Source organism: Python bivittatus, unplaced genomic scaffold (assembly GCF_059951505.1).
Source record: "Python bivittatus isolate LINGU-HERP-01145 unplaced genomic scaffold, Pbiv_v1 ctg000080_np1212, whole genome shotgun sequence".
NCBI classification, from domain to species: Eukaryota; Metazoa; Chordata; class Lepidosauria; order Squamata; family Pythonidae; genus Python; species Python bivittatus.
The window spans coordinates 41,955,197-41,982,068 of record NW_028277035.1 but is presented as its reverse complement, the minus strand read 5'-3'; the positions used below and the strand labels follow the sequence as shown (position 1 = coordinate 41,982,068).

Here is a 26,872-nt window from a genome sequence, read left to right as displayed (position 1 = left end):
AGTGACAGTCTGTTCTTGACTGGTTTATCCAAGACAATCACCAAAGCATGGAAGGAGTGGCCTGTCTTTGTTAGCTATGCTCAGTGGTGAGAGATATCAGTAGGAGCTATTGGAATAGGGTCCTCTCCCAAACTGCTAAGTCAGGATTCTGAAGATTCCTAGTTTTGTTGGATGTATTAATAGAGACATTAAATAGCCCAAAGTGATAAAACGTGCATTGTGATGTTGTTACACAGAAGAGAACTTACATTGCGACATCACAAACATATGTTTCATCATTCTGGATCATTGTAGTTTAGTGTGGAAGCCTATTCCCACGCTAAAATTCTCTTGATACATTTCCTTCAATACCACATTTCTACCAACTGTCAAACTTGTGCTGATGGGTTTCTTTTTGTGTTGCCCAACACAGTTATCCATGCTTAACTGAACCATAATTTACTCAACCCAGTTTTCTGGGTTTGTCCCACACACTGAATAATAAACTAACCAGATAGTCTGGGTTTGCATAACACAAAAGGTTCAAACATGATTGGCTGATTCATGCTCTGTGAACATAAGCAAGATATAGTTCCATCCTTACCTATCTATCTAAAATCTTAGTGTAGAAAGATCTTTATATTGACAAGGACTATAAGATACTGGAAGGCCTATCCTGCCTTATCCTCTTGTTTTCTAGAACTTGTTTATTTGCATTTATCGGAATGTAGTCTCCTTTAATTTGTTAGCACATTTAACCAGACTGGAGTTGTGAATCAGGTTCTGTACACAAGCTGTAGCTAGTTTACACAACCATGCTTTTTGAATTAAAAATATAGTCACTTTTCATTTTATGAATAGTCTCCCTAGTGTTCTGAGTCTTTCGAGTTTTTTTTTAACACTATTAAGTTTATGTTTTATTGAAAAGAACATTGTGGTTGTCTTGACTACTAAAAAAGCCTGTCTTATGCACTACCCAGAAGATGTGCATAATGTGACGGTTAAAACAGAAGTGAGAATGCTGAACTGAAGCTTACGCAGCTCAGCTTCTGGGCTCTCTAGCAACAAATCTTGAGACAGGGTTTTTGTGTTTTTTTCTCCCTAAGGATGCAGTCTGTTTAAGTCAAAGTTGCCGGTTTGCAGAATAGTTATGCATTCATGTACTGTGACGGTGATAATTTTCTCCAACCACATTCACATTGAGACTAAAAAAATAATATTTAGATAAAATTCCCCTGTCTTTTTCTTCTAGGCGATAGTATATGAAGGCCAAGACAAGAATCCAGAAATGTGCAGAGTTCTGCTCACTCATGAAATAATGTGCAGGTAAGAAAAATCTCTGTCATTTCTTAATTAGCAAAGAGAAAATGAATGTTTCTCCCCAGAGCTTGGTTGAACCCAAAGTTATTTTGGAATTTAAAACATTGTCGACCTTCCTTTGAACAGCCCCCAAATCTGCTCAGTGTGAGTGTAATAAGCAGCAAACTAGCCACTAAATGAGCTGTTTTCAATGACCTTTTAGAGCTTAACCTTGAATAATATGGGGAAAGGTGTCGTTTAGTCATTGGAACCGTTATAGTCATGGAAAATGTTTTTGATCGAAGGGAGAGAGAGAAGAATAGCATCTGAACTGCAAATGTTTATGAGCAGCTATCCAAGATGACCTCTCCCAGGGAAATCATAAATATTAGCCACTGCTTTCACAACGCTTTGATACTTTAAGTAGACAAGAGCATGGTCTTTAGTTTCTGCAGGGATGTGACTTGTTGGCTGCTTATGAGGAAGTAGCGGGGCTGAGTGAAAGGAAGGGTCCATGGTCCGCAGAAGGAGATCTATGATGCAGGCAGAGGGTCTGTATGCTGCAGGCTTCTGTGCCCAAGGTTACTGTGATTTCTTCCTTTCAGTAGGACCAATCTCAGTAATGTATTCAGTCCCATTTATTTATTTATTTATTCATTTATTTAAATTTATTGGCTGCCCAACTCAAGTGGACTCCTTTTAAAGCTTTGGGTAAGAGGTTGTTGGACATACATAAGGGTTATACTTATGGGGGAACCCTCCCCCCAACTTTCCATGTGTCTGTTCAGAGCTGGCTTCTTTGAATCAGGCAACAATTAGCAGCTCAGATATGTTTAGTGGCATGAATTATGACATTTGCTGATTTCTGGAATGAAAACATGGAATAATTTTTAATAATTTAGGTACATAAATAAATGGATGCAAATTCTGTTAAAAGAACAGGGCAGATGCACCCCCCCCCCCCCGGTTTTGGGCTGCTTAATAAATTGAATCAGTTTCCTTAGCCTGGTATCTTTCTGTTGTTTTGGAGAACAGGTTCTTTTATCCAAGTTGTCCAGGGTTAAGGAGAGTTGCATCAAACACAACTGTAGAGCACAAGGTTGGGAAAGGGTGCCTGATACAATCTTAGCAAGGCTCATCAATGCACGCTGTTAGTTGTAGCCCAACAATTAAATGAAATTAGCATTCTTACATATTTCAAGAGTTAGTCTTGTGATGAAATTCTAAGGGGAAAGAAAGTTTTCCAAATTAAATAACCTGAAGTATGTATGTATGTATGTATGTATGTATGTATGTATGTATTTATTTATTTATTTATTTATCAAATTTATATGGCCATCCATCTCACAAAAAGTGACTCTGGGCGTTGTACAACAATAAATTAAAACAATAAATATATAAAAGCAGTCATTATTAAAAACTGTAAAAAAAAAAACCACAAGGCACAAAAGAGAATGAATGTTAACCACAGTAATGGAGCTACCTCAAGATCTCCCTGGTCCCCTGGGACCCCCAGGCTTGATGACATAGCCAGGTCTTGAGGGACTTCTGAAACATTAACAGAGATGAAGCTAACCTGACATTGGGGGTGGGGAAGAGAATGTTCCATAAGGCAGGTGCCACGGTAGAGAAGTCCCACCTCCTAGGACCCACCAAGTGTAGTTCCCTAGCAGTCGGGATCCGCAGCATACTTGCTCTCCTGGATCTGATGGGATGGGCAGATGTAATCAGGGAGAGGTCGTCCCTCAGATAACCCTGTTCGTGCCATGAAGGGCTTTAAAGGTTAAACCCAGTACCTTGAATTGCACCTGGAAGCAAACTGGCAACCAGTGCAGCTTGCGGAGCAGAGGTGTAACATATGCTGTTCTAGAAGCACACATAACTGCCCGTGCCACAGCATTCTGCATGAGCTGAAGCTTTGAGATGCTCTTCGAGGGCAGCCCCATGTAGAGCACATTACAGTAATCCAGTTGGGAGGTGACTAGGGCACGAATGACTGTGAGCAGAGCCTCCAGATCTAGAAATGGGCACAATTGATGCACAAGATGAAGCTGTGCAAAGGCCCTCCTAGACACGACTGCCACCTGTTCTTCGAGCAGGAGTCGTGAGTCCAGGGGGACACCCAGATTGTGTACTGGGTCTGTCTGGGGCAGTGCCATCCCATCCAGCACCAAAAATGGCATAGTCCTAGAACTGGCAGGCTCCAAAACCCAAAGCCACTCAGTCTTGCCAGGGTTCAGTTGAAGCCTGTTGTTCCTCATCCAGACTCTCACAGCCTCCAGTGGCTGAATGTATACATCAAGTTAAGTTATAATGTATTGTTAAGGTTTTGTTTTTGTTTTTTTTAGCTTAGTGTGATCTGTGAATCCACTCATTCTAGGTTTAAACTGTGTATGAAGCAGGGTATTATGATTTATTCAACCCATCCTGAAGAAAAAAAAATCTGGTTAAAATAGTCAGTGAACTCAGCCAATGTGTAACTATTACAAGTCTGGGTTCTCAAAATGAAATGTGGCCTCTTTTATAGTTGACACTGAGTTTTTTGGACACAAACTATGTTTTGCCTAGGTGATAGGCAGAAATCCAGTAGAGGAAAATCTAGTGGGCTAGATGATGTGTGAGAGCTAGTTCTCACACAGACAAGAGTAAATAGCCTGATAATAGAGCAGTCCATTACCCCAATCTCCCACACCAAAGATAGGAGCATCTAGTGTGTTGCATTGCTCTGGGGGAAGTGCAAGAATTTTGAAACTTGATTTTCCTATAAATAGGACTCATTTTGATATGCAGCAGTTGCTGGCATTCTTTTATAATGACCTCTTAGCTCTTCTACAATATATGCACTTAATAGAAGTTCTTGTATTCTTGAGTGCTTGTTTATCTGTTTCCAGTCCAGATTTCCTGGGAGGAGCATGGTGGATTTGTGACTAGCAGTTGTACTCTGTACCAAATAACATTCATTAAACAGTTCTTAGAATTAAGTACAAAATGGGGAGCACTATTCTGCTTTGGATTCCATATTGTGTATCGTGTTCAGAATGATTTGAACAAAAGAATGGGTGGGGGGAAGATCAATAAAATCTGTAGATGACACTAATTTGGACGGATAAGCTAATATCTCAGAAAAGGGCTGGGCAGAATGTAAATCTGCATCTACTGGTAAATGTCTGGCACATTTTCAGCAAATGTCCAAGTTTCTGATGTTAATAAGAACTGGAGAGGTAACTGTGTGTTAATCACTCAGTCTCAGTATTCCTCATTTGGCTTGTTGTGAGCATGTGAACACCAATGTGACAATAAATCAATGAAATATAATAAATAAAAGAAGAACACTCATGGGTGGATTTTGATATGGTGTTTTAGTTAGTTCTGCTGTACAATTTTAGAGTTATGCATTAGAACCCCTGACATTGCATCTGTAGATGCGTACATATCCCAAAATATGGCTTATGGGGCACAGTAGAGAACCGACTCTGCTGTCCTCTGTGAGCTCCCATTTTGCCTCTAGCTTTGGTTACATCAGTATTCTAAATCTATCTATCTATCTATCTATCTATCTATCTATCTATCTATCTATCTATCTATCTATCTATCTATCGACAGAGATAGAGATAGAGATAGAGATAGAGATAGAGACAGAGAGATATTGTCTGTCTGTCTGTTTGTCTGTCTGACTGTCTGTCTATCTGTCTGTCTGTCTGTCTGTCTAAGGGGTTCAGGGTACAGTGCTGCTCCCTTAGATAGAAGCAATCTTGACATTCAAAAATCCATGTTATGAGAATATTTTGATTAGGCTACCTCAAGGTTGCAAAATGGAGTGTGATAACATCTGAGTTCTCAAGAAGATGTCATTACCAAGACAACAAACCAAAGCAAAAAGGGAGATGAAAAGGAGCTGGAAAAAAAATGCACATTTAGTCTTAGGTGGAATTTGAGAGTGGGCTGTAGATGTGTAAGGTGGGTTCTGTTAGATGCTGAAATAGTATCAGGTTGTACCCTGGATTTTGCTGTGAACAAGCATTAGCGTACTGTATGGGATATAAATTGTTTAGTAAATTAAACAATAAACAGTGGTTGATACTTCCCTTTTAAAAGTAGAAAATCTAGCTCTCAACTGAAGCCTTCCTTCACCTTTAGGGGAAAAAGTGGGGGTCTCTTGGCAGTTAGAAAACAGAATTAGATACTAGTTCATTTTTCTCAACTTGGCACCCTCCAGACTTTTTGGAGTACAACTTCCAGACTTCCAGACTTCACAGCCAGCATGACCAACAACTATAATGATTGGAAATTCTGTGACTTAAATTTGTTCATATTAAAGAAATACTCATTTCAGCTGGACTTTGGTTAGACTTACCTTTTTCTTGATTGCCTCTGTATTGAAAAGCAGCTAGCCTTATTTATTCAAGATAGTAGGACAATTTCCCATCACTTCTGTATAGCATTGTGGCACCCACCAGAATCTTCTTCATTTGTCGTGTCAACAGAACTGGGTCATGCAGGTTTTAAGCATGCAGTTTTATATATATTACTTCAGATGCGCCGAAAATGTTAGTCTGTTTGTATGTGTAGATACATACACATGTGCGGCCCCAGCGTTATCCAATTTTATTATTGTCTGTTTATTCATTATATAGAGCTTTATATGGTCATAGAGCTTTACAAAGAATTGACAAGACAGGTCCTTACTCATGAGGTTTATAATCTAAAACTGGCATTGGGAAACAACAGAAGCAGCTAGAATGGAGGTAGAGAATGGGGGTGTGCATAGATCAGGGGAAAATACGTGATTATTTCAATTACCCTTGCTTCCGATGCTGCTAATATCTCTTGATGTGAAAACCCTTTGCTCAGGGTATTGAGCATTGAACTGTGTTCTCGATTTCAGTAGATCTTTCCGTTTTTCTCTGCTTTGCAAAGCCATATGAGCAAACTGAAAAAAAGTCCTCATGTTTACTTGAAACAAGAAGCAAGTATCTTCTTAAAATATTTAGGTTCAATATGAGTGTTCAGAGGTGTTCACAGAAGTGTGTAGTGCTATATATGTATCAGGCGGCCTGATCTTATCCCACAAATCTCTGATCAATCAACCATATTTTTGACAAATAAGGAAACTTACTTTTTGTTGCCTACACTTTCCTGGATTTGCTGCCATTGGCTTTCTAACCCACTGTAAGCGCAGATTGGGATGTGCTGAATCTGCAACAGGGGTTCAAATGCAGTTTCAATTATAAGCATAAAATTAGAGTCTGTTCCCCATTAATCAGCCCAGCTAATTGCTATGCACTACCATTAGCCATATGGTGTGAAAGACAGCTTGCTCTCTCTAAGATGAAATTTCTTCATTCCAGAAATGAAACAGTGAAGGCCTGTGCTTCAAAATAGCTTGTTATAGATACATAATTCCTAAACAACTTTCAACAGTGCCTTTGATCAAGACTAACGATATAATAAAACTGTAAGTTTATGTCATCAAAATGGAATATTCACAGAATAAGTATCCTCTGGAGAGAAGGAGAGAAAGAATAACACGTTAGAGACGAAAAATCATGGATGAGTCTGGCTGGAAAGCCAGACTGGATTAGGATTTCATACTGCGTAAGCCGTGGCTCCTTTCACAATTGCCTCACGAAGGAGAATGTGTTCTTATGTCAGCTTATGCTGGTCCGCATGCATGGAAGGTAGCAGAAATAACTTCAGACACTTATTTACAAAATGTGCCATAAACTTGGCCCACCATGAGAATGTGCTCCAAATCCACAGCTTTCTATATTCAGTTTAATTCCTTATGATATATTAATATGATAATATTTTTCTAGAATTTCATGGCTTTTATATATGTCTGTGGAGGAGCAGGTTTTGAGGAAATAGTGGCTTCCCTAAAGCTACCTGATACACTTACGACTGAAATGAGGTACGAGCCAGAATCTGTCCAGCGTACTGTTCACTCTTTAGACAGGCTGCTTAAAACGAAAATGATGGGCAAGTTTTGGAATGGATCTCTCAGTGGATTTTTCTGCTAAGCCATTGGCAAATAACCAGCAGTCCAAGGGCTGTATGTGGCCTACAAGAGGTTTGGAGACCTTCATGCCCCATTTTCCCAAATTCTTTTGCTCCTACATTACTGTCTCTCTCTGCCCTGTCCTCCTCTGCTGCTTTGTGTATGAAACTCATGTGTATATGTCTCTGTGTTGTATGTATGGAAGGGGATGCATATAAAAGTATAATTTATTCTAAACCAAGGAATCATTTGGGATGTGAGTGGATAAGAAGGTCACTCGAAGTGTGCCTGCTTTAAAATTTATTGGTTACATAATTGGATTAACGAAAAGTCATAATATTACTATTTAATTACTTTGAATCCCAACTTTTCAAATCTGCCCACTTATGTACCGCAGCCCTTGATATGGTGTTCAAAGACTTTGTGCCCTCAGTCCAAGGAAAGTTGTGTCTCCCTGTTCTCAGGAATAGCGCAGAGAGATCAAGGTTGGTGGGGGGTTTCAGCCTTGTTTTCTAAGCTCAGGTCCTGATCTAAATAGGCTTCCCAAAGCTGTGCTTAGCTAATAGATACACACACACACACACACTTCCTGTGCTCATGGTCACAATCAATTTATTACATGTGCCACCATTATACAAAACTTACACAGAATGAGATTCAGAGCAGATAAATTAATCTGCTTCATGTTAATATTGGATATTCACCATAATGCACTTCTACGTTTTCTTCTCAATGTCTGACAGGAGTTTCAAGGATTTTCTTTACCTGTTATGAACTATAGTTCACAATATTTTCATTCGGGTTTAACTTACTAATTCTCCAGTTATGCAGAATTTTAAAAGTTGCTTGAAACAATCATATATTGATCACTTCTTATTTCTTTGCTTGTTTCTGAGAGATATTGAAGTTTTAGCCTTTTTTTTTTTTTTGGTGCATTCAAATCAGTCTCACTCCTGGTGACTGCCTGGACAGGTCCCTGCAGTTTTCTTGGCAAGATTTCAGAAGTGGTTTGCCATTGCCTCCTTCCTAGGGCTGAGGGACAGGGACTGGCCGAAGGTCACCCAGCTGGCCTAAGGTGGGACTAGCACGCATAGTCTCCTCATTTCTAGCCTGGTGCCTTAAGTACACCAAACGTACAAATTCTCCAGTTATGCAGAATTTTAAAAGTTGCTTGCAACTATCATATATTTCTTATTTTTTTGCTAGTTTTAGCTTTACTTAGTACTAATTTTGAAAAGACAAGTATTTATAGTTTTTTTAAAAGCATCTCTGCATGGAAAGGAAAAAAAGTAGCATGATAGAATGAGTGAACTATGTTATTTAATGTTAATGTTGCAAGTTACATTTTAATAGAAACCAATCTAAATTGTATTTTTCAGACTAATAAACAAAGCGACATGGAACTATTTCTTGGGTTTTGCTTTTTGAAGTTGACAGTGCAATTTAAAAAATGCATTGAGAATGGATATGGTAAAGAAATATAATATATAAAAAGGCATTTATACGGGAAAAGGACTTGCAAAAATTATATATTAGGTACATTTCATGCTGTGGAAAATGCATATGAATTTTCATGCAGAGTTTAAAAAAATCTTTTTAAAAAAGTTCCTCAAACAGAAGGCCAAAGAAATGCAACATGTTTGGAAAAAAGTTTATAGATTTAGAAAGTGAAATGGATGCATTTGTCCTTCCCTGTATCATTGATAGACAGTCCCCAAATCCTGATTTATCCTAAAATTATTTTTCACAAGGCAAAAAATGAAGAAAAGCTTCATAATATTCTTGGTACGTCTGAATGTAGGACCGATTTACAGATGGGAGAATGAAAGCATGGTTTGTTCTTAGTTAATTTATGACTTCAAGTCTCTGCCTTCTCCTGGACAGAAAAATGCTAAACTTGGCTACCAGGTTATATGAACTTATGGGTCAAACCAACGGGTATGCATGGGTCATTCACCTCTAAGCCAACCGTAAGACTTAGTTTGATATGGGAACTGGTCTGATGTGGAATGTCTGAAATATTTCCCTGTGTTCTGGTTCTTTCATGCTTTCCCTAAGATACTACCCTTAATTATAATTCCCATCACCTTCAACAAGCACAGGACATGGCACCTGGTTGAGGAGAGTTGCTTTATGGGAAAGAGAATCCAAATTCCTACAGAGTTAGGACAGGGTTACAGTATTTCTAAGAAAGGGCTAAATTTTTGCAAGATTTATGTTGCCAAACAGACTTTGTTCGTACCTCATTTTTCAGTATTTATGAACTAGGGTCTTCCCCTTATTTGTCTCAATGAAAGGATGAGGATTAGGGATTCTATTCTAGTTTTGTTGATTTTACCTAATGATGTGATAGTCCTGGCATTTACTGTATTTATCTGAAAGAAAAAATAAATGTTTCCCCTATCCTCAATAATTTACCTTTACAGTGCAAGTCAGGTTCATTTTAGTTTCACTGAGAATATCCTAATAGAAAATTAGTTTTTTTTTTCCTAATCTAAGTTCTGTGTGTGTGTGTGTGTGTAACTGAGCTTTATCTTCCTTTTGAGTAAATATGGTAATTTTCCTAGAATAGCAACAGTGGGAAAAAAATAAAAACCTTGCAATTTGACCCGGGAATACATTTTTAAGCACTTGGGGGGTGGGGGGTGGGGTGGGGTCAGAGCAGGATTATTTCATGTGTGGAACTGTATTATGATATCCAACAGAATTGTAAATGCAGACCTGCCACTTATGGTCACATTGCCTTTATTTAACTATTTTCTTTAGTCTAAATAAGTGTCTTTGTGAATATATTACATTTGTTATGCCATTTTAAAGTTGTTGTTACATGCTTTGGGATTCTGAGTTTCTTCTCTCCCTTGTCATTGCACTCACAAAGATTTCCACAGCCACAATGTCTGTTTGTCTGGAAAAACTGAGATTTTCATGATGGTGAAGGGCAAAAAAAAACCAGTGCACAAAATCAGAATTTTCTTTGCTTCCCTGTAGGTGTTTGCTACCACTCTTGGTCTAGGACACCTTGAACCATCTGCAATGTACCTGGAGGTCATTAGCATCAGCTCCAGAAACCTAGCATTATGAACTGTAAAAGTTGTGTTCCCCCTTTCCCCTTTCTGCGTGTATGTGGCAGTTGCTGTGTGCCAGCTGTGGAAGCAGTCAAACCTAGCAATTAACCCATATGTGACCTACCATATTCGACTGATTTCCAGGCAGGGAGAGAGCGGTAACTCTAGCCAGCAATACGAACCTTCCTGTATCTGTAATGATGATTTTTAGAGTGTAATAGCTGCACTAAATCCTCTCCTTCTTGCTCCGTAGCCGCTGTTGTGACAAGAAAAGCTGCGGCAACAGAAATGAGACTCCTTCAGATCCGGTGATAATTGACAGGTAAGGGCTGCTATTCTTTGGTGTAGATTTATTTTGAGAGGGTGTGTTTGTTAGCTTGTTCGGTGCGCCACGTTATTACTGGAACGCCTGTCCTGTGTTGCTAATGGCCGAAGAGCGATGCACGTCCGTGGGCGTCATGTTGTGGTTTGTTTGGAATTAGCCAGGCTGCGAGGTTTTGATTCTCTGGGAAAGGCCAGATGGGGCAGAACTGTGGGAGAGAAGACTCAGTGGAGGGTTCTGGTGAGAATCTCTGATTCATGTTCCTACGGAGGATATTTTTCTCTGCAACTTTCCATGCCTTGATTCGCATGCTGTGCCTGGGAAGCATCAGGAATATAAAATAATAATAGTTAGTGATTTATGAAATGTGGTTGGGTGCTTATAAATATTTAACTTTTTACTTTGAAAAATGTTTGAAGCATTATCACTTTTTAGCTACAGTAGTGCTCTTGAACGCAATCCATCTAAATTGTAAAGTTTATTTTATTTCATTTGCGCATTAAGAGATCTGCAAACTTAAGATTCCTCCCCCGCCTCCTGCCTCCTTTCCTCTCCCTTCTCCTTTAAGGTTTCCAGCTTGTTTTCCTTGGTTTGAGTGCAATTTTGATTGTATTGTTAGTTGATTAATTCATTTTCCTTGTCTTAATTATTATGGCTTCTAAACCGATCCAAATTACTAATCTGACATGACCGAATAAATCACTATAGAACAATAAATTCACTGAGTTGTTCTATATAATTTGCATGCAGCAGGCTTGCAAATTAGGCCACGCTGTCGCCAAATAGTCTTCTTTACATTTTAATTATTGAAACTTGTCATACAGAAACATATGATAAACTGTTGCCATGTCACAAATTACTCTGTGAGAGTTAAGTGACCACGCAAAGCTGATACTGTCTACCATTAGTTAAGCCGAGTGCTGAATCAGTGTAGGATCAAATGCCTCTTGTTGTATCATCTAGATCAGTCTTAGTGGCACCCTTCAGATGAGTTGGGTCTATCAGTTCCAGGTTTCTAGCCATCGCAGTTGGGAATTCTGGAAGTTGTAGTCCAACATAGTTGGAGGGCACAAGGGTAGGGAAAGGCCATCTAAGTTATTGTGAACTGCATTCAATTCAGAAACATTTCTTTGCTGAATTGTACTAGAAGTATAGGGTGTGGTGCTGAAATGGAGTGAAATTCTGTTACAGCAGTGACTAGCAAACATGATATAAAAGCGGTAATTGTTTCTGTGTCTAATTCTAAACATGCGTATTAGGGAGGAAGCTCCAGTTAGCTCCACAGAACTTACTTCTGGGTTAAACAAGTATAGAGTTGCACAGTGCAATTATTATTATTATTATTATTATTATTATTATTATTATTATTATTATTATTATTATTATATGCTTTTGTAGAGCAAGGCAGGTATCTTTGCAAAAAATTTCTTAAGCAAATTCCAAATGGCATTACATAATGTATCAAGAAATATTGCATGTTTTAAGTCAAGACAAGTGTTAGGTTAAGGGTTGAGGAAACTTTTCGTACATTGTGAGGTTCTGGGTAATCATTCTAAGTCAGATCCAAACACTGCTGGCACTCCTGTAGTAGATAAATAATTAAGAAAACCCAACAGCATGTGCTAAGTTTTTTGAAGAGTTATAGGATATTAAAGGTGGCATTGTCTGCTGTATTTTAAGTAAACCAAATCCATGAATTCTCTTTGCTTATCCTACAGCATAAACAGACAGACAAACAAAAATCAATTTCCATTGTGTTTAAGCTGAGAAGAAACCATGATATAAACCCAATCTTAAACTGTGATTTAGTATCCTTCATTTTGTGAAGCTGATAATCATAGTTTTCTGCTTCAGGTGCACTGAGAAATGTAGATGAATAGAAGTTTCTGGATTTGATTGCTTGTGTTGCAAAGAGATTGCTTATATTATATGGGCAAAGACCTTGTTTGTGCTTTTTACTAAGAAATTATTTTTTGATTCAGACTATCCTTTCTGTCTTCTGTTTTTCTCCAGCTCTTGGACTGGAGATCCACCATGCCATAGTTGTAGAAAACTTTGATCACGCAGTATTTTAGCTGGTTCATAAAGATTTTTCGTGGAAACTGACAATCATGCTTATTTTGGTCAGTAAGGCTTGCTCGTACAAATACTGCCTTGTTACCCACTTTGAATATGAACTGGTTAACGTTTGAAAATTCCTCCCTTGGTTTTAAATTGTGACTTTGATAGAGAAGGTTGATATAACTGTGGTTTGAATAACATGTGATTTTGACCTGTTCCTGTGGGTTGCAGTGGCACAAGAAATTTGACTCAGTCGAACTGTAATTAGCCTTGCCTGTGTTTTTGAAACAGGATTGGGTTACCTGAATTGCATTAGGGTGGCTTCTATTGTTGCCGCTTAGCATCTGTCCCAGTAGGGTACTTAAAACCTTTCTCTTGGCCAGGGATTGTTCAAACAGTTTATGCAAAAGAAAGTAGGTGCTTTGTACAGTTGGTGACTCTGGTGAGACTAGTGACATTTACTAGTGTAATTTTCCTCTCTTGATTTCAAAAAATGTAAAGCAATCTGTATGGAACTAACATTGAAATAGAATACTTCACCAATTGTGTTAACATTAAAAAGCTGTCATGAGTCAGAACATATGCTGAGTTGCAGACTGCTGTCATTCCTGCATGCGTAAAATTGTAAGCTCTTATGCCAATTGATATGCAAAACCAGGGTGTGTTTTTGTTTTTGTTTGCTTGTTTGTTTTTTTCCAAGTGATCCTTTTCAGCATAAAGAGAGAGGGTTTGCAGAGACTTTTCCTTATGCCTGGCAGAATGTGCAACTTATTTGGCCTGAAGTAACTTTAACACAAAATGATGCCCTTGGTACTATCTGTAAGCAGGCAGAGACCCTGTTGAAATCATGCACATATTATCTACATTTATAGAATTTGGTTTGGGGAATGCCTGATGAACTATTCTTGTCTATAAGGACAAACATGGACCACATTATATATTACTGAAGATTATTTGAAAATTAATGAATGACACCATTCATATATAAGTATTGGCACTCCCTTACAAATGCTGTGAATGTCCACATCCTGGCAGGGGATATATTTGTGTCTTTGTTACTATGCCCTGGATAGGAGATCTGATATCTTCCAGATATTTTGGACTTCACCTCCCCAGAGCATTAATTAGCATGACCATTGGCTAGGGACTGGGGCAGCTGTATGCTTCATGACCACCACTACCCATACATGTGCTAGACATTTCTACAACACATTCTTTTGCTATCGTTTATCTCTTACATTAATTTACAACAACATGAGCTGGAGTTTTGTATCTTAAGCATGAGATTTCTGAACCCCTCTGGTAACTGTTTCTTGATCAGCCTTCTCTGAGCTGGTGACCTCCAGTTGTGTTGGAACTATAGTGAACATAATTCCCAGTCAGCGTGGCCATTGGCCATGGCATTTGAGATTGATGAGATCTTAGTCCCAACATACCTGGAAGGCATCAGATTTTTTTGAAGGTTGCAGAAGACAGGCTGGGAAATGATTGCATTTAAGGGAGCATGCTATGATTGTGTCACGGTCAAAGCTGTTCACATGGATGGGGGGGGCATCTCAAAGGTTTGGTAGTGAATGCAGCTCACGTGTGTGAAGGGGTACCTTTTACCACCACAACTGCAGTCAAAGTGAGTTAAAACCATGTTGTGTATTGTATTGATTTACTTTCCCCACTATAGCTGGAAGTGTAAAAACTGAATCTAGGATTTCCCCCCAATTCATTTAAAAAACAAAACCTGAAAGCTGACAGGAAATATGTGTGTGTTTGTGTGTTCAGACACCCACTCACACACTTAGGGACCCTTTGGTCATGCTATATATATAATTTCCAGCACAAATGCATACATCGAAACAAGGGTGAAATGTCCAGTGATATATTTTAAAGCTTACTGTATCAAAGGTGATTATGTTTTAACACAAAAAAATGCTAATAATAGCAGACCATCTCCCCAATCCCACAGGGCTGGTCCCTTGTGCATTTTCTGCTGGTTACGTCATTTGACAGAAGCAATCTTCAGTTTATAGAAAATGCAACAATATGTGACAGAATCTACTTTACAACTGTTATTTAAAGGAGAGATGCTTTTCAGAACAACCCCCCCCCCCCAGCGTTCTATAAAACTGCATGTTATTTCATGAAGATGAGGAAGTGACAGATCTTTAGAGGAAGCATACGTGATGCAAAACAATTTGTTATGCAGCCAATTTCTATTACAAGGGGCACAGTGCATGTTCAACCTAGTTGCAGCAAAAAGAAAAAAAAAAGAAGAGAAAACCACTTCCTGTTACTATATCCCAAACCGATTGAACATTCCAACAGTGACTCCAATTTGAATTTAAAAGGTTTGTAATAAAATTCCTAGGCAGGACTGGAATACATTGTATTTTTATTGCCACACTGGATATTCTTATGACCTAACCTCTTTTCTCCCATATAGTTATTCTAGTTCAATAAATAAAACCTCATTAGACTATTCCCATTTCAATGAGTTTATTAAATTTTACAGGAGCAATTAGCATAAGCTGTGCTAATTTTTCTGGAAGACTAATGAGAGAGCTTCTTAATTAGGTTTGCTTTGTAAAAATCTGAAAACATGATAATGAAAAAAGTCACATAGGGTGCAGTGCAACAGGAAGGAAATGTCTTATTATTTCTTGATTTGTGAAGGATGGTTCTGTATTCTGGCATAGGCTCAAACTTAAGACACACAGCAATAAAAACACCACCACAGCTGACCATTTTTGAAACAGATACTTGGCCAAGTCCCCCCCCCCCCCCTTTCATGGATGACTTAAGTGTGCCCTGGTTCTCTTGACTAAAGCAAACATGGAAAAGGATTTCCATTTCCAATGCATGTGGCCAGATCATTGCAGCATGAACACAGGTGCCTAGTACATTGGATTCCATTTCAGATGTCTAGTTCTAGTTGTTTGAGAGTTATGTTTACACCAGCACTGAAAAAAATCCAGATATATGGTCATTCATGGCCCTAAATCTTTGGTGACAGTTCTGAAGAAAGATCATTGACCCATCTCCACATCTCTAGTCTTGAAAGGGATATGACTGATGCAGCATTGCTGATAGTGTGCATACTCATCCCATTATTGTCCTTAACAAATACATTCTGCAAGCTTTTGAGATGCTTCAAAAAACCCAGCAAACTTGCCTGAACAGAGGTAATTGTAGGACAGAAGAAATATTGATGAGAAATGCTGCCTTTGGCATTCCTCTTTCAGCTTTTAAAAATGCCTTATGCCATTGATATGGCCTGCTGAAGGTTAGAAGGCAATTTATTTTAAGTCAAAAAATTAGTCTGATGCCAATGTACTAGAAGTATTTTTGGAGCTCTAGTATATGCAAATGTATGAAGCAGAATCCGTTGTGCTTTAGAATTGGCTTCTAAGGGATATGTTAAGCACGGAACCCCTTTTAAACTTGGTTCTTTCAAAGATTCTTGGCAAGGTCTCATGGTACACTGGATTCTGGTGGAAAAAGTCTGTCCTCTGTGCTGTTGCTCTCTGTTCTGAAATGTTTTTTCCCCAAATTGTGAGCTAGGATTCTTTTGAGAGAAAACTGCTGCGAGGCCATTGCTTCTAGGATCTTCAATTTCTGCAATTCCAGTTTTGCCTTTATCTGTTTTTTTGTAAGTCTGCATATGGAATGCATCTTAAAGACAGATCCTGTAAGAGCACAAAAGTGTGATGGGACAGTTCTTTTCCCTCAGGGCAACCAATAACATCAGCTCACACTGAATCACCTGTGTGCATACACTTCTAAAGGCTGAACCTGGCATTAATATGGTGAACCCAATTATAAGTTAGCTAGGAGAACATGCTGACATATCTTGGCATTACCTTCTAATGGCCAAGTGATGTGTCCTGGCTATGTCATTTCTATCTGGCTAAGACTTGTTTCCTGTAGCTGAAATAGTCATACAAGTTAGTTCTCCATTTGTACAATTTCATTTGGATCAGAGACTTTCTTGTTCTGACGTTTATGCAAATATAAGCATGACAGGGAGCTTATAGCCCAGCAGGTGGCAATGGAGAAAGGTGTCATGAGGGGAGGAGGTTCAAGACTGAAGTTAGAAGTTTGTAATTAGGTTCATGATAAACAAAAGCCATAATATACAATTTTGAACACTTTACCTAAGTAGGACAAAGTATGTTGTAAATCTGTAATTTGATTCAACTTTTTACTGAGAGTACAAAGTATGTTTGAAGCACTGCCTCATCAATTGCAGAGATGAGAAATGCACAGTGCTGCTGATTTCCTCTTGTGGGTACCTAAGGATTTTGAAGTGACTGTGGCAGATTCCAGGCCCAGAACTGTGATGTGCCTAGATCATAGTGCTGCTAGATCATGGTGATGATTATGATGATAAAATGAAGGGCATGATCTGTGCAAAATCAAGCATTTTATGAATTGCACTGATTTCAGTAGAAGAGTTAAGCAGGTGCCATTTTTGTGCAAAAAGGTTATCACTTCACAAACTAAATTTCTCTGACCTGAGATGTTAGAATTCACCTCCCAAAATGAAATGCTGTCTTGAACAAGGGTTGCCTCAGAGTAAAGCGGTTCTCAGATTTGAAACACTAATTACATTGCATCCATTACGTTATGATGGAGGTAAAGGGAGTTTTCCCCTCAGCCGTTTGCAATGAGAATAGTGCTTGAGGAGAGAAAGTATCAGACAGAGAGCAGAAAGTTTAAGTCCCTTCACACTGAAACTTGGCACTAATGGCCTTTTGAAATTATCCAACAATGTGTAAGCAGAATAGAGTGTGGGCACTGTCTCTGAATTCCCCCAAAGGGAAGAGAAAGTCTCCCAACTATTTCTCAAAGACTGGACTCCCCTTAGTGGATATGGTGGCAATTTGCCAAAAATGCCCACAGGGAGCAGTTTCCTCATAATTTCTTCCCTTGGGATTTAATTGAAGTGGGGGGAAGCCAGGGAGGCTGTAATTCTCGACCATCTTGTGAAGAAACAAGGACAAGGACATGATACTCTGGCTTATACGAACTTCTCAGAACTTCATTTCTCTTCTGAAAGAATTTTGGAAGCACCTTCTTCATCAAACTGAATGAAAATTCCTAGGGGGACAAGAGGCAGGGGAATTTGGTGCTATTCCAGCATTCCTGTTCTGCTAAATTGGATTGTCACCCCTCTTTCTTTCCCAGAATGAAGAACAATATGTGGACCTAAAGGCCAAGCTAGACTCGCCACTACTTGCCTTATTTTTACTCTGCTCTTCTGAGGATGTGAATTAAAGGAGATAGTGTGTAAGCACATCCTTTATTTCAAGGCAAAGTCCTTTGGGAATATATTCTGTGTATCATGCTTTCCGGTGCTTCCCCCCCCCCCCCCAGAAAGGATTTGGATGATAGGGCCTGAACCTCCTCAGGCCATCCATAAAACAGGGCTCTCCTCACATACCCATGCACGGGTTGATATCTTAAAGGACTGGGCTTTTCTGTCGTTTCTCTTCATAAAACTTCAGATGCCCTATTTGTAGTGATTGATTTCTTAATGCTAGCTGCTGCTTCAAAGTAAGCAAAGGGGCAGAGAGGACAGAGGCAACCCATAGGATTACCTAGGTTAATAGAACTGAGGATCTTTTATTCCATTTCATGAATGATTAAAAATAGAGGTTTTTGGGGGGTGGGTGTAGAAAGATATTTAACCTCCCCCCCCCCCTTTTTTTTATTTGATGAAGTATTGGGAAGAGCAGAAAGGAGAAAATCCAGAACTCTTTCATCTCTGAATTATTGCTATGGAGTAAATCACATTTCAGAATCGCTCAGCTTTATTGTAAAAAAATGCAACTGCAGTGAAAATGTATGTGCCATTTTTCTGATGATTCTTATGATTTTGTCTACCTAATTCTGTGTCCTTCTAGTGTAATGACAGAAATGGCTCTTGCCTACTGGACAGGGGTGGAATTTATTGGTCAGTGGATGACTATTTGTGAGATGCTTTCTTCAGCCACATTCTTTAGGCTTTCCTGGAGATGCAAATTAAGGAAGGCAAATTGGTGTAGTTGAAGCACAGCTGGATCATCCATTCTGTGCTGTGCACATGTGCTTTACCTATACCAGGAGCTCCTTGTTTGGGGTATTTATGTGCAGATTAGTCCCATCTTGGGCCTTTGGATGGGAAAGTGTACACATCACCTTTGCATGGACTTGATGGCATCCTTTTTTTAATCAGCAGTTTAGGAGATAGTCCAAAGCTGCTTGCACTGCTGGCCTATGATATCCTTTCAATTTTTTTTATGTAAATGGATATATATTTGTTAACAAACTCAATTCTTTCCAGAATGCTATTGGAAGTTGAATTTGTAATAGTTGTGTGTGTTTTTAAAGAGGAAAGGAACAACACACTGAACTGGTAAAACGTGGCTGGAGGGGAGGAGATGTTTGGGGGCTTCTACTTTTGCTATTCTCATTTTCTAAGAGTGATTGCTATATCTGCGCCAGCAGGCATATGACCAGTCTGCATGCTGCAAACACTGGCTGTCGTAGGGATGGTTCCATTTTTGGGGAGTGGGGAAAGTAGGAAGTGGGGCCTTGTCTTCTCCTATTCTTTCTTGTCATTGTCACTGGTATCCATCTGTTGATCTCTTCCTTCAGACCTATGACTTTCTTATTTGGGGTGCAAAATCCAGATGACCACTAGATGGCAGCATAAAGCTAGCATTTTCCTTATCTCTTTGCTGCCATCTAATAGTCATCTGATTTTTTTGCAGACCAGGTATGACTGCCCTTCTAACACTCTAGCTGTCTAGAGAAGCAGAACACATGTAATGCAGACACTCCCCTCGTTCTTGTTCAGGGCAGGCTGAACAGGTAAAATTAGCAAAGGGAAGGGAGCAGGGTTGGGGATGTGGGCCTTAGCAAATGTGCAATTATGCCCATCTCTTGTTGCTGACCTAGGCCCTGGGCTAGGAGGAGATAGCTGAAGAAGGGAGGGAAGCCCTAGGGTAGCTATCACATCAAAAGAAGTGTTCCTCCCCAGAAAGAGAACAAAAGAAGGTTAATTTATATCTATGGGTGCTAATGTAAAAATAATGACTATCCTTTCAGTAGAAAAGAGCTAGTGTGGTATAGTGGTTAAAGTGTTAGACTTGGACTGGAGATGACCAGGTTCAAGTGTACCCTCATGAACGCTCACTGGGTGACTTTAGGCTGGTTGCCCTCTAGAGCTACAGCTTGCCCCACAGGGTTGATGCAAGGAAAAATTGGAGGAGGAATGGTTTGAATGCCACCATGAGCTGCTGAAGGAAAATTGGGATAAAAAAACTAACACATGAACAGTAAGTAAATAAATAGAAATATACTTCATTTGGCTGTCAGGTATTAGGACTACTGATGTCTCTCCTTTCTGATGCCTTTCTTATTTTGATGGATGTGGACTAGGTGGCACTTCAAATGGAGCACTGTCCTCTCCCAGGTGATAGACCTGGCCACCTGATTCATGAATGCAGATGCCACGGTTGCAAATATCAAGTAGCAGCCAAAGAGAGGATTATATCCTATATATGTGGGGAAGGGACTGCCCCAGTGCCATTCCTCTGAGAAGGCCAGTGGAATCCAGCACATTGCAAATTGTATGCCTCTGTGCTCCCTGGGTGGATGTGCACAGGTGGAGCGTAACAGTTTATTATCTACATGAATCACGTCTCTCATTGCTTGATTTTACTTGACCGGCAGCACCCAGTAAGTGCAGAAGAGCTTCACACTGGCAGTTAACTCACAATGGTCATTTGCACGTTCTCATATCCATGTAAAACAGTACCACTTACTACAGCCCCCACTCCTCTCCCCATCCCCAGTTCCTGTGGAGAAGGTGGCAGATTTTTAATGCAGTACAGTATTAAAAATGGAACGTAAAGGTGCTTAATATAATTTTGGAAAACAAGCAGGGTATATATGGAGCAATAGCTCTAATTTTCTCTTTCTGTTTTGGGAACCTGTCTTATTTCCTGTTCTGGAAAAAATTCAGGCAAGCCCTACAAAGTTGCTGGTGTGTGATTTCAGGAATTTTACATATGCAGTTGTGATCAGATATAATATAATAGGAATTAACACTTTACATGTTTTAGAAGATTTGAGATAAAAAAACAAAAAAATGTTTGTTGCACTTTAAAAATACTTATGGCATGTCTTAATTTAATATATTGGAATTCTGTGTTCCACATCAAAATGATATGTTCAGTACTATTAATTTGCTCTTAGTATGAAACAAGTCATTAAAATGTGTTATTTCATTACCTTGAAATTATATCCTGGACATTATTAAAGTGACCCAGAAAGAGACTTTCACAGCACCACTGAAATGTTGTGAACAGTACTGTTTTGTCTCAGCTCTTGGAAAGGTGTAGGCAGATGAAGATAAATCTAGCACAGGCTATTTCTCTGGCTACCCACCTTTGTTCCAGTGCAAATAAAGGTTTTAGATATAGAGGGTTCATTATTACAGAATTTTAATTGCCTTAATCTGGCAAAACTCCTCATCAGACAAAAATCTTATTTTTTTTCCTCTCTTCTTTTAAGGCATGATGGTCCTATTGAATGTTGTGCCATGTGTGTGTCTGGGGTGGGGGGGCGGAGAGATTAGAAGAGGGATAACATTATTTTGGAGACTGATAATTCTGGAAGCAGCACTACTTCTAAATATAGGTAGTCTTCAGTTAAGGGGGGACCGGCAACTCCATTGCTAAGTGATGCAGTTGTAAAGCAAAAAATGATGTGACTGCGTTGACTTATGATGGCAGTTCTGGTTGCAATTGTTAAGTGAATCACACATGGTAGCTAAGCATGATGTCGCATGACCATGACTTGCAACTTCTTCCTGGCTTCCCTATTGACTTTGTTTGTTGGAAGCTGGCAGTGAAGGTTGCAAATGGCAATTCCATGACTACAGGATGCTGCAGTGGTTGCAACTTTGAGGACCAGTCATAAGTCTCCTCGTTCAGTGTCATTATATCTTTGAACGGTCGCTGAATGAGTGGTTGCTAAGCCCGGATTATCTGTATGCTTTTGGAGCTGAAGGTGAAGTATCTGGGAAGTGCAGGGGGGCATGTGAAGGAGAAAGAGGGAAGAAACATTGATTGAAAGAGATGATCTGACAAATCTTAATCCATCACAGCCATATGAAATCTTTCCAACATGGCAGCAATCTCTGACTATATAATTGACCTAACGGTGGGAGGTGTTAACAGCATATGCTGTGTGTATAATTAATTAAATATATATATATATATATATATATGAATTTTATCATATAAATCATATATAATGTAATGTAAATATAGTGTTAGCTAACAAGGCCTTAATAAGATAGTGCCTCCTGCCCTGCCATATGCCTCCCAGCCACCTCCTGCTTGGTGGGGCTTTTGATTCCTTTCAATGCGATTATTTCACATACTCTAATCCGGAATCATTGACATGAATACAAAAGGCTAGTGACATCTAATAGATGCCTCTTAGCTTTGCCTCCCTCTTGTTCCTTGCCTTTTTCCCCCTTCCTGTTCTTCCTTTTTTTTTTTTTTCACCTGACAAAAGCTTACAGACACTTGGGCTCTGTCTCTCTGAGCAGCATGGGGGACTGTTCATGAAATATAAAGGAGGAAAAAGGACTGAGGAGGGCTGATAAGCAAGGGAGCAAAGGACCATAGATTAAAAGTAAATGCCACTAAATCCTATCCTGGATCCTCCCTTGCTCTTTCAGTGTTTTCTTTAACTCTTCCACTGCTGGAAGAAAGCAGAGACTGAGCCAAGGAGTGAGTGTGAGTGTGTGGTGGAAGAAACATAGATTATTCCTTCACCTTCTCCTTCTCCCCCCCACCCCACCTGTTCTGCCATATTTGGGTTTGGCTGACAGAAATCCAAGCAGCCTTGAGTTGCTGCAGAAAGACTCCAGCCAGCTTGTAAATCAAGAGCCTCCTTGGATATTCTAATGTAATACGTTATACAACGAAAGAGATTAAATGCTTCCCACTCTACCGCAAACACTTTCTGAAGTGTGGTTAAGATTTATATAAAGCTCATATGTATTTATGTTTATATAAATGTTATACACACATATACACCAAATGTTAGGTATTAAAAACGTATATATTATTGCGTATCAAATATATTTAATATTAGATATTAAATATAAATATTCTACATACATAAACATTATATTCCTACAAAGATTGCATTGAACATTTATTCAATACAGCAGAGACAGTTTAATATAGGAAAGACAGTTATATAAAGCATATAATTTGCAGAGGTGATATTTTGTTTGTGAGAATGATGTTCCCCACGGTCACAGAAAAGTTGACAAGCTATCAATGAAAGAAAAATGCTTTTTGTAATTTGGGGCTACAGCAGTTGAAGTCCTGCATCTAGAGGTATGTACAGGGCTGTTTGTAGATAACATTAAGACAGTAGTATCAGATAGAGGATCTCAATGTAGGCAGAAATATTCTCTGAGATCTGTGGGTGAACCACATGGTAGGTTTCAGCCAGTGCTTTGAATGCAAGCACAAATAGTAGTAAGTACAAACACAGTAGGCTAATGCAGCTGATGAACTACTCAGCATCTTCCTAATGTTTATGCCAGAGATGCTATGCAAGTAGTCCCCAGGTTAAGAATGTCCGGTTTAAAGACGACCCGTAGTTAAGAATGGAGCCTATTATAGCAAAATTCAAGTTAAATACACAATGGTTTGAGTTCATTACACAATACTACTTATACAGTGTTATACAATAATACTGTTCTGGCTTACATACAAATTCAGTTTAAGGACAGACCTTGGGGACAGAACTCATTTTTAAACTGGAGACTACCTGTACCCAGCTGCAGCCTACAGGAAACTCTTTTATCCAGTTTCATATGGTCTACTCCATCAGACCTCATCAACTCTTTAGGGTAACAGGTGAAGATCTTTCCTAGCATTTGCTGTACCTCAAATATTTTTACATGGTAATGCTAAGCAGGGATTTACTATGTGCATAGCACAGGCTTGAGTAATTCCAAGCTTAAAGGAATAAAGGCTGTTGAGATAGTCAAGCCTAAATGTTAAAAACAACATAGATTTCCATGGTGAGACCAGATTCTCCAAGGGAGTTATTGCCTAAGCAGTAAATGCAGGATTTTTTTTGAAAAAGCATTTTCTTATAAGTAAAGGAAGCATCTATCTATCTGCTTCCTTTCCTCCAGGATCTCAAAGCAGGGTACATAGCACCTCCCATTTTTTTCAGTCACCTATGGAATAAGTTGGGCTCAGGATAAACTTCAGTCTGGGACTCCGTGGTCTTATAGTGTAACAATTTAATCAGTGCCCTTCATTTCTCTCAATTGTTGATGAGGCAGTAGCATCGTTTTCAGTTATCAGGCCTCTGAAGCCTTCAGAGGCCCTGCAGTTCCTTCCATATATTCTGAACTGGGGTCTGGATTCAGCCCTGTCTTTCATCCTCATCTATTTAACCAGCTTATATCCACTCATGGTTTTAGGCAGAAGTAGAAGCTCCTGGGTGCTATCCTAGTAACTGTAAAGCAAGTGTCACTGGCACAAATTGTCTATCTCAAATTGGTACTTTCAAGAACTCAGACCACGTGGGGGAGGGCAGCACACATGGACCTCCCACATGAAGGGGCACATCCGGTGCTTAGCTTGTCATATAAAATGATCAAATGGATTGATATTTTTTAATTCAAAGCCCTGTGACTAATTTGTTAAAATACAGTCTCAACCATTATTCCAATAATTTGTCTATGCGCTTCTGTTTATTGGGCCATTGATTTCAAGAGACAAAGATACAGTGGAATTAAATTTACATTGATGTGGGATACAATGAGAATTCTATTTAATATTTTGCCCTTGAGCCTTTCAGAGTCTTTAGAAACTGGTGGATCTCCCCTAAATCCTAACCAGTGGGCCAAGGTTGTAATTCATCTGAAGGCACCATTTTGGTGAGAGCTATTTGGAATAATCTCCTCCAGTGGCTTCATATAGGTTTTAAATAGAATTTGGGAAATTACCCAGCCTCACAATTTCCCCTATTTCAAAACTCTCCACAGCTTTGAATCTGGGTAAAAAGGAAGCTTACCTTCTGCAGTTGGAGGTTTTAAATAATCTAGGATGAAATGGGCAACTTTTCAAGGTCTGAGATTCTGTTGTGGAATTTCACAACCTGGGTATTCTCCCTTCCAGTCATCCCAAATCTTGGGAAACAGCCAGATTCTAGCAATCTGGAGGATTTATGTTGCTGCACTCAAAATGTGTAGGATTTTAATATTCTTATGTAAATTCTTTCAAGATTTCAGTCAGTTTTAAAATGGCTTTATTAATAATAATTTAAATTTCCATTTAATTTATGGGGCTGGGACTGCTGTTTTGGGAAGCAATGAATATCTGGTGCCTGTGGATGCAGTGTTACAAAGATCTGATCTAAAAATATGTTTCACAGTTTAAAAAAAGAAAAGTGAGAGGCTTAAAATGATTAACAGGAAAGGTTTCCTGGGATTTCAGCTGTAAATCTCAGCATAGCTTTTACCCCTGGCCATTTCACTGGCCATTTTGAAAAACTCTTCAAATATTGCAACAATTTGATTTTCTTCTTGAGTGAGGAAGAAGAATCTTTTCTCCAAACACTTTAGAATGGATTCTTCAGTGTCAGGAGCTGTTGTCAAAAAAAGTTATTAACATAGTATTCCACTGTTATTAAGATAGCAGAGCCTGTCAAATCATGATATCAGGATTCCCCCTCCCCCTTTAATGTTTGCATCAGATCACATTTGGAAAACTAATGATTTTGAAATAGCCACCTGCATTCAAATGTGGATTGCCTTTCAGTTTCGAAAAAGACGAACTCCTGGGGCAAATGTTAGCTTTTTCTGTGATCTCTATGAAATTAACCTTTCAGTTAGATTTTTTGGCATCTGTCTCCTAGCATATCCATTGGCTGACATCCCAGATGTTAAGTCTTTCTAAGTGAATGTTAAAGAACATTTTACCTAGCTCAAATTTTGTAGAAGAATGACAAGAGCAAGGAATATATAATCACTGCATATAGTTCTTTCCAAGAGGTGGATAAATGCATTTCAGTGTTAACAGGGATTTGCCTCTGTACCCATGTTTTCATAGCCTAATATCTTTAGTTGTTTAAGAACTATACTCAGGGCTTAGGGACATGTTCAGAGAAACGTGAATGCTTATGGCTAAGGATGTTCTGTTGATCTGTGAGGCCTAATGAATTTTATATCAAATTATCTTTCAACTTTTGTTTTACAAATTGCATTTCTAGCCCTAACGTGATCTTCCTTAGCTGAGACGTTGTTAGTTTTATTTAATAGAGGGTACTTACCTGATTTTTATATGTGCTAGAAATCTCTTGGCAACGCATTTTAAATGTTTCTTGTATTTCATTTCTTGAAATATATGGCCCCAAGATACTTGGAGTTAAATTTCTTAAGCTTTTGTACTCCCCTTCAGTTAGCATACTGTTGCCCAATTGTTTCCATCCCATCTAGGTGGGATCTCCCCACCCAAATGAAGCAAATTGAAGGATATAAAGGTCATGATCTCTGACCTCTGTTTGTGACACTCTCTTTCAATATAACCTCTAGAATTAGAAGCCTAGAGTTCTTCTAATGTGTAAGTCTATAGACGTTGCTTGTTTATCGATGAAGTTGCGTAGGTTTGATGGCAGGGAATGAATGGATGAAATGAATGAATGACCCTGTGTATTCTGTGGTCCCTCAATTAATGGAGCATTATTGTTGCTGTGTGCGCATGCGTGTTTGCATAGAAAGGATGAGAGAGAGAGAGAAGCAAATAGCTGTCTATTTTTATTTCATACACTAGCCAATTCTCAGGCCTGAGATGGGATTGGTAGTGGTGGAATATTTTTATTAGGTAGGGCTCTTGTGCCTTTTGCTCTTTCCTCACCTGCAGTTTTTTTCAGCATCAGAACACCACGGCAATCCCACTATTTCACCTTGATCACGTGATGACGGCCTTATCTTGCCCCTAGCTGAAGACTGAAAGGATTTTGTGCCAATCCTATGAGTTTTGAAAAAAAAAAAAAAGAACTCATTTTCCTGCTTTACCCATCGCAGAACCAAATTCAGTTCTGGTCCTCCACCCACAC

At 39.1% G+C, this 26,872-nt stretch overlaps 1 protein-coding gene across 6 annotated transcripts in view; it reads left to right on the top strand.

Annotated features, from left to right (window-relative positions):
* EBF1 (EBF transcription factor 1) overlaps positions 1-26,872 on the top strand; it is a 353,955-nt gene that overhangs the window by 16,198 nt on the left and 310,885 nt on the right. For all 6 annotated transcript variants that reach the window (XM_088133897.1, XM_088133895.1, XM_088133896.1 and 3 more), the window contains exons 5-6: positions 1,232-1,305; positions 10,595-10,663. In XM_088133897.1, coding sequence (XP_087990023.1) covers positions 1,232-1,305; positions 10,595-10,663 — 143 coding nt within the window. The remainder of the gene's footprint in view (positions 1-1,231; positions 1,306-10,594; positions 10,664-26,872) is intronic.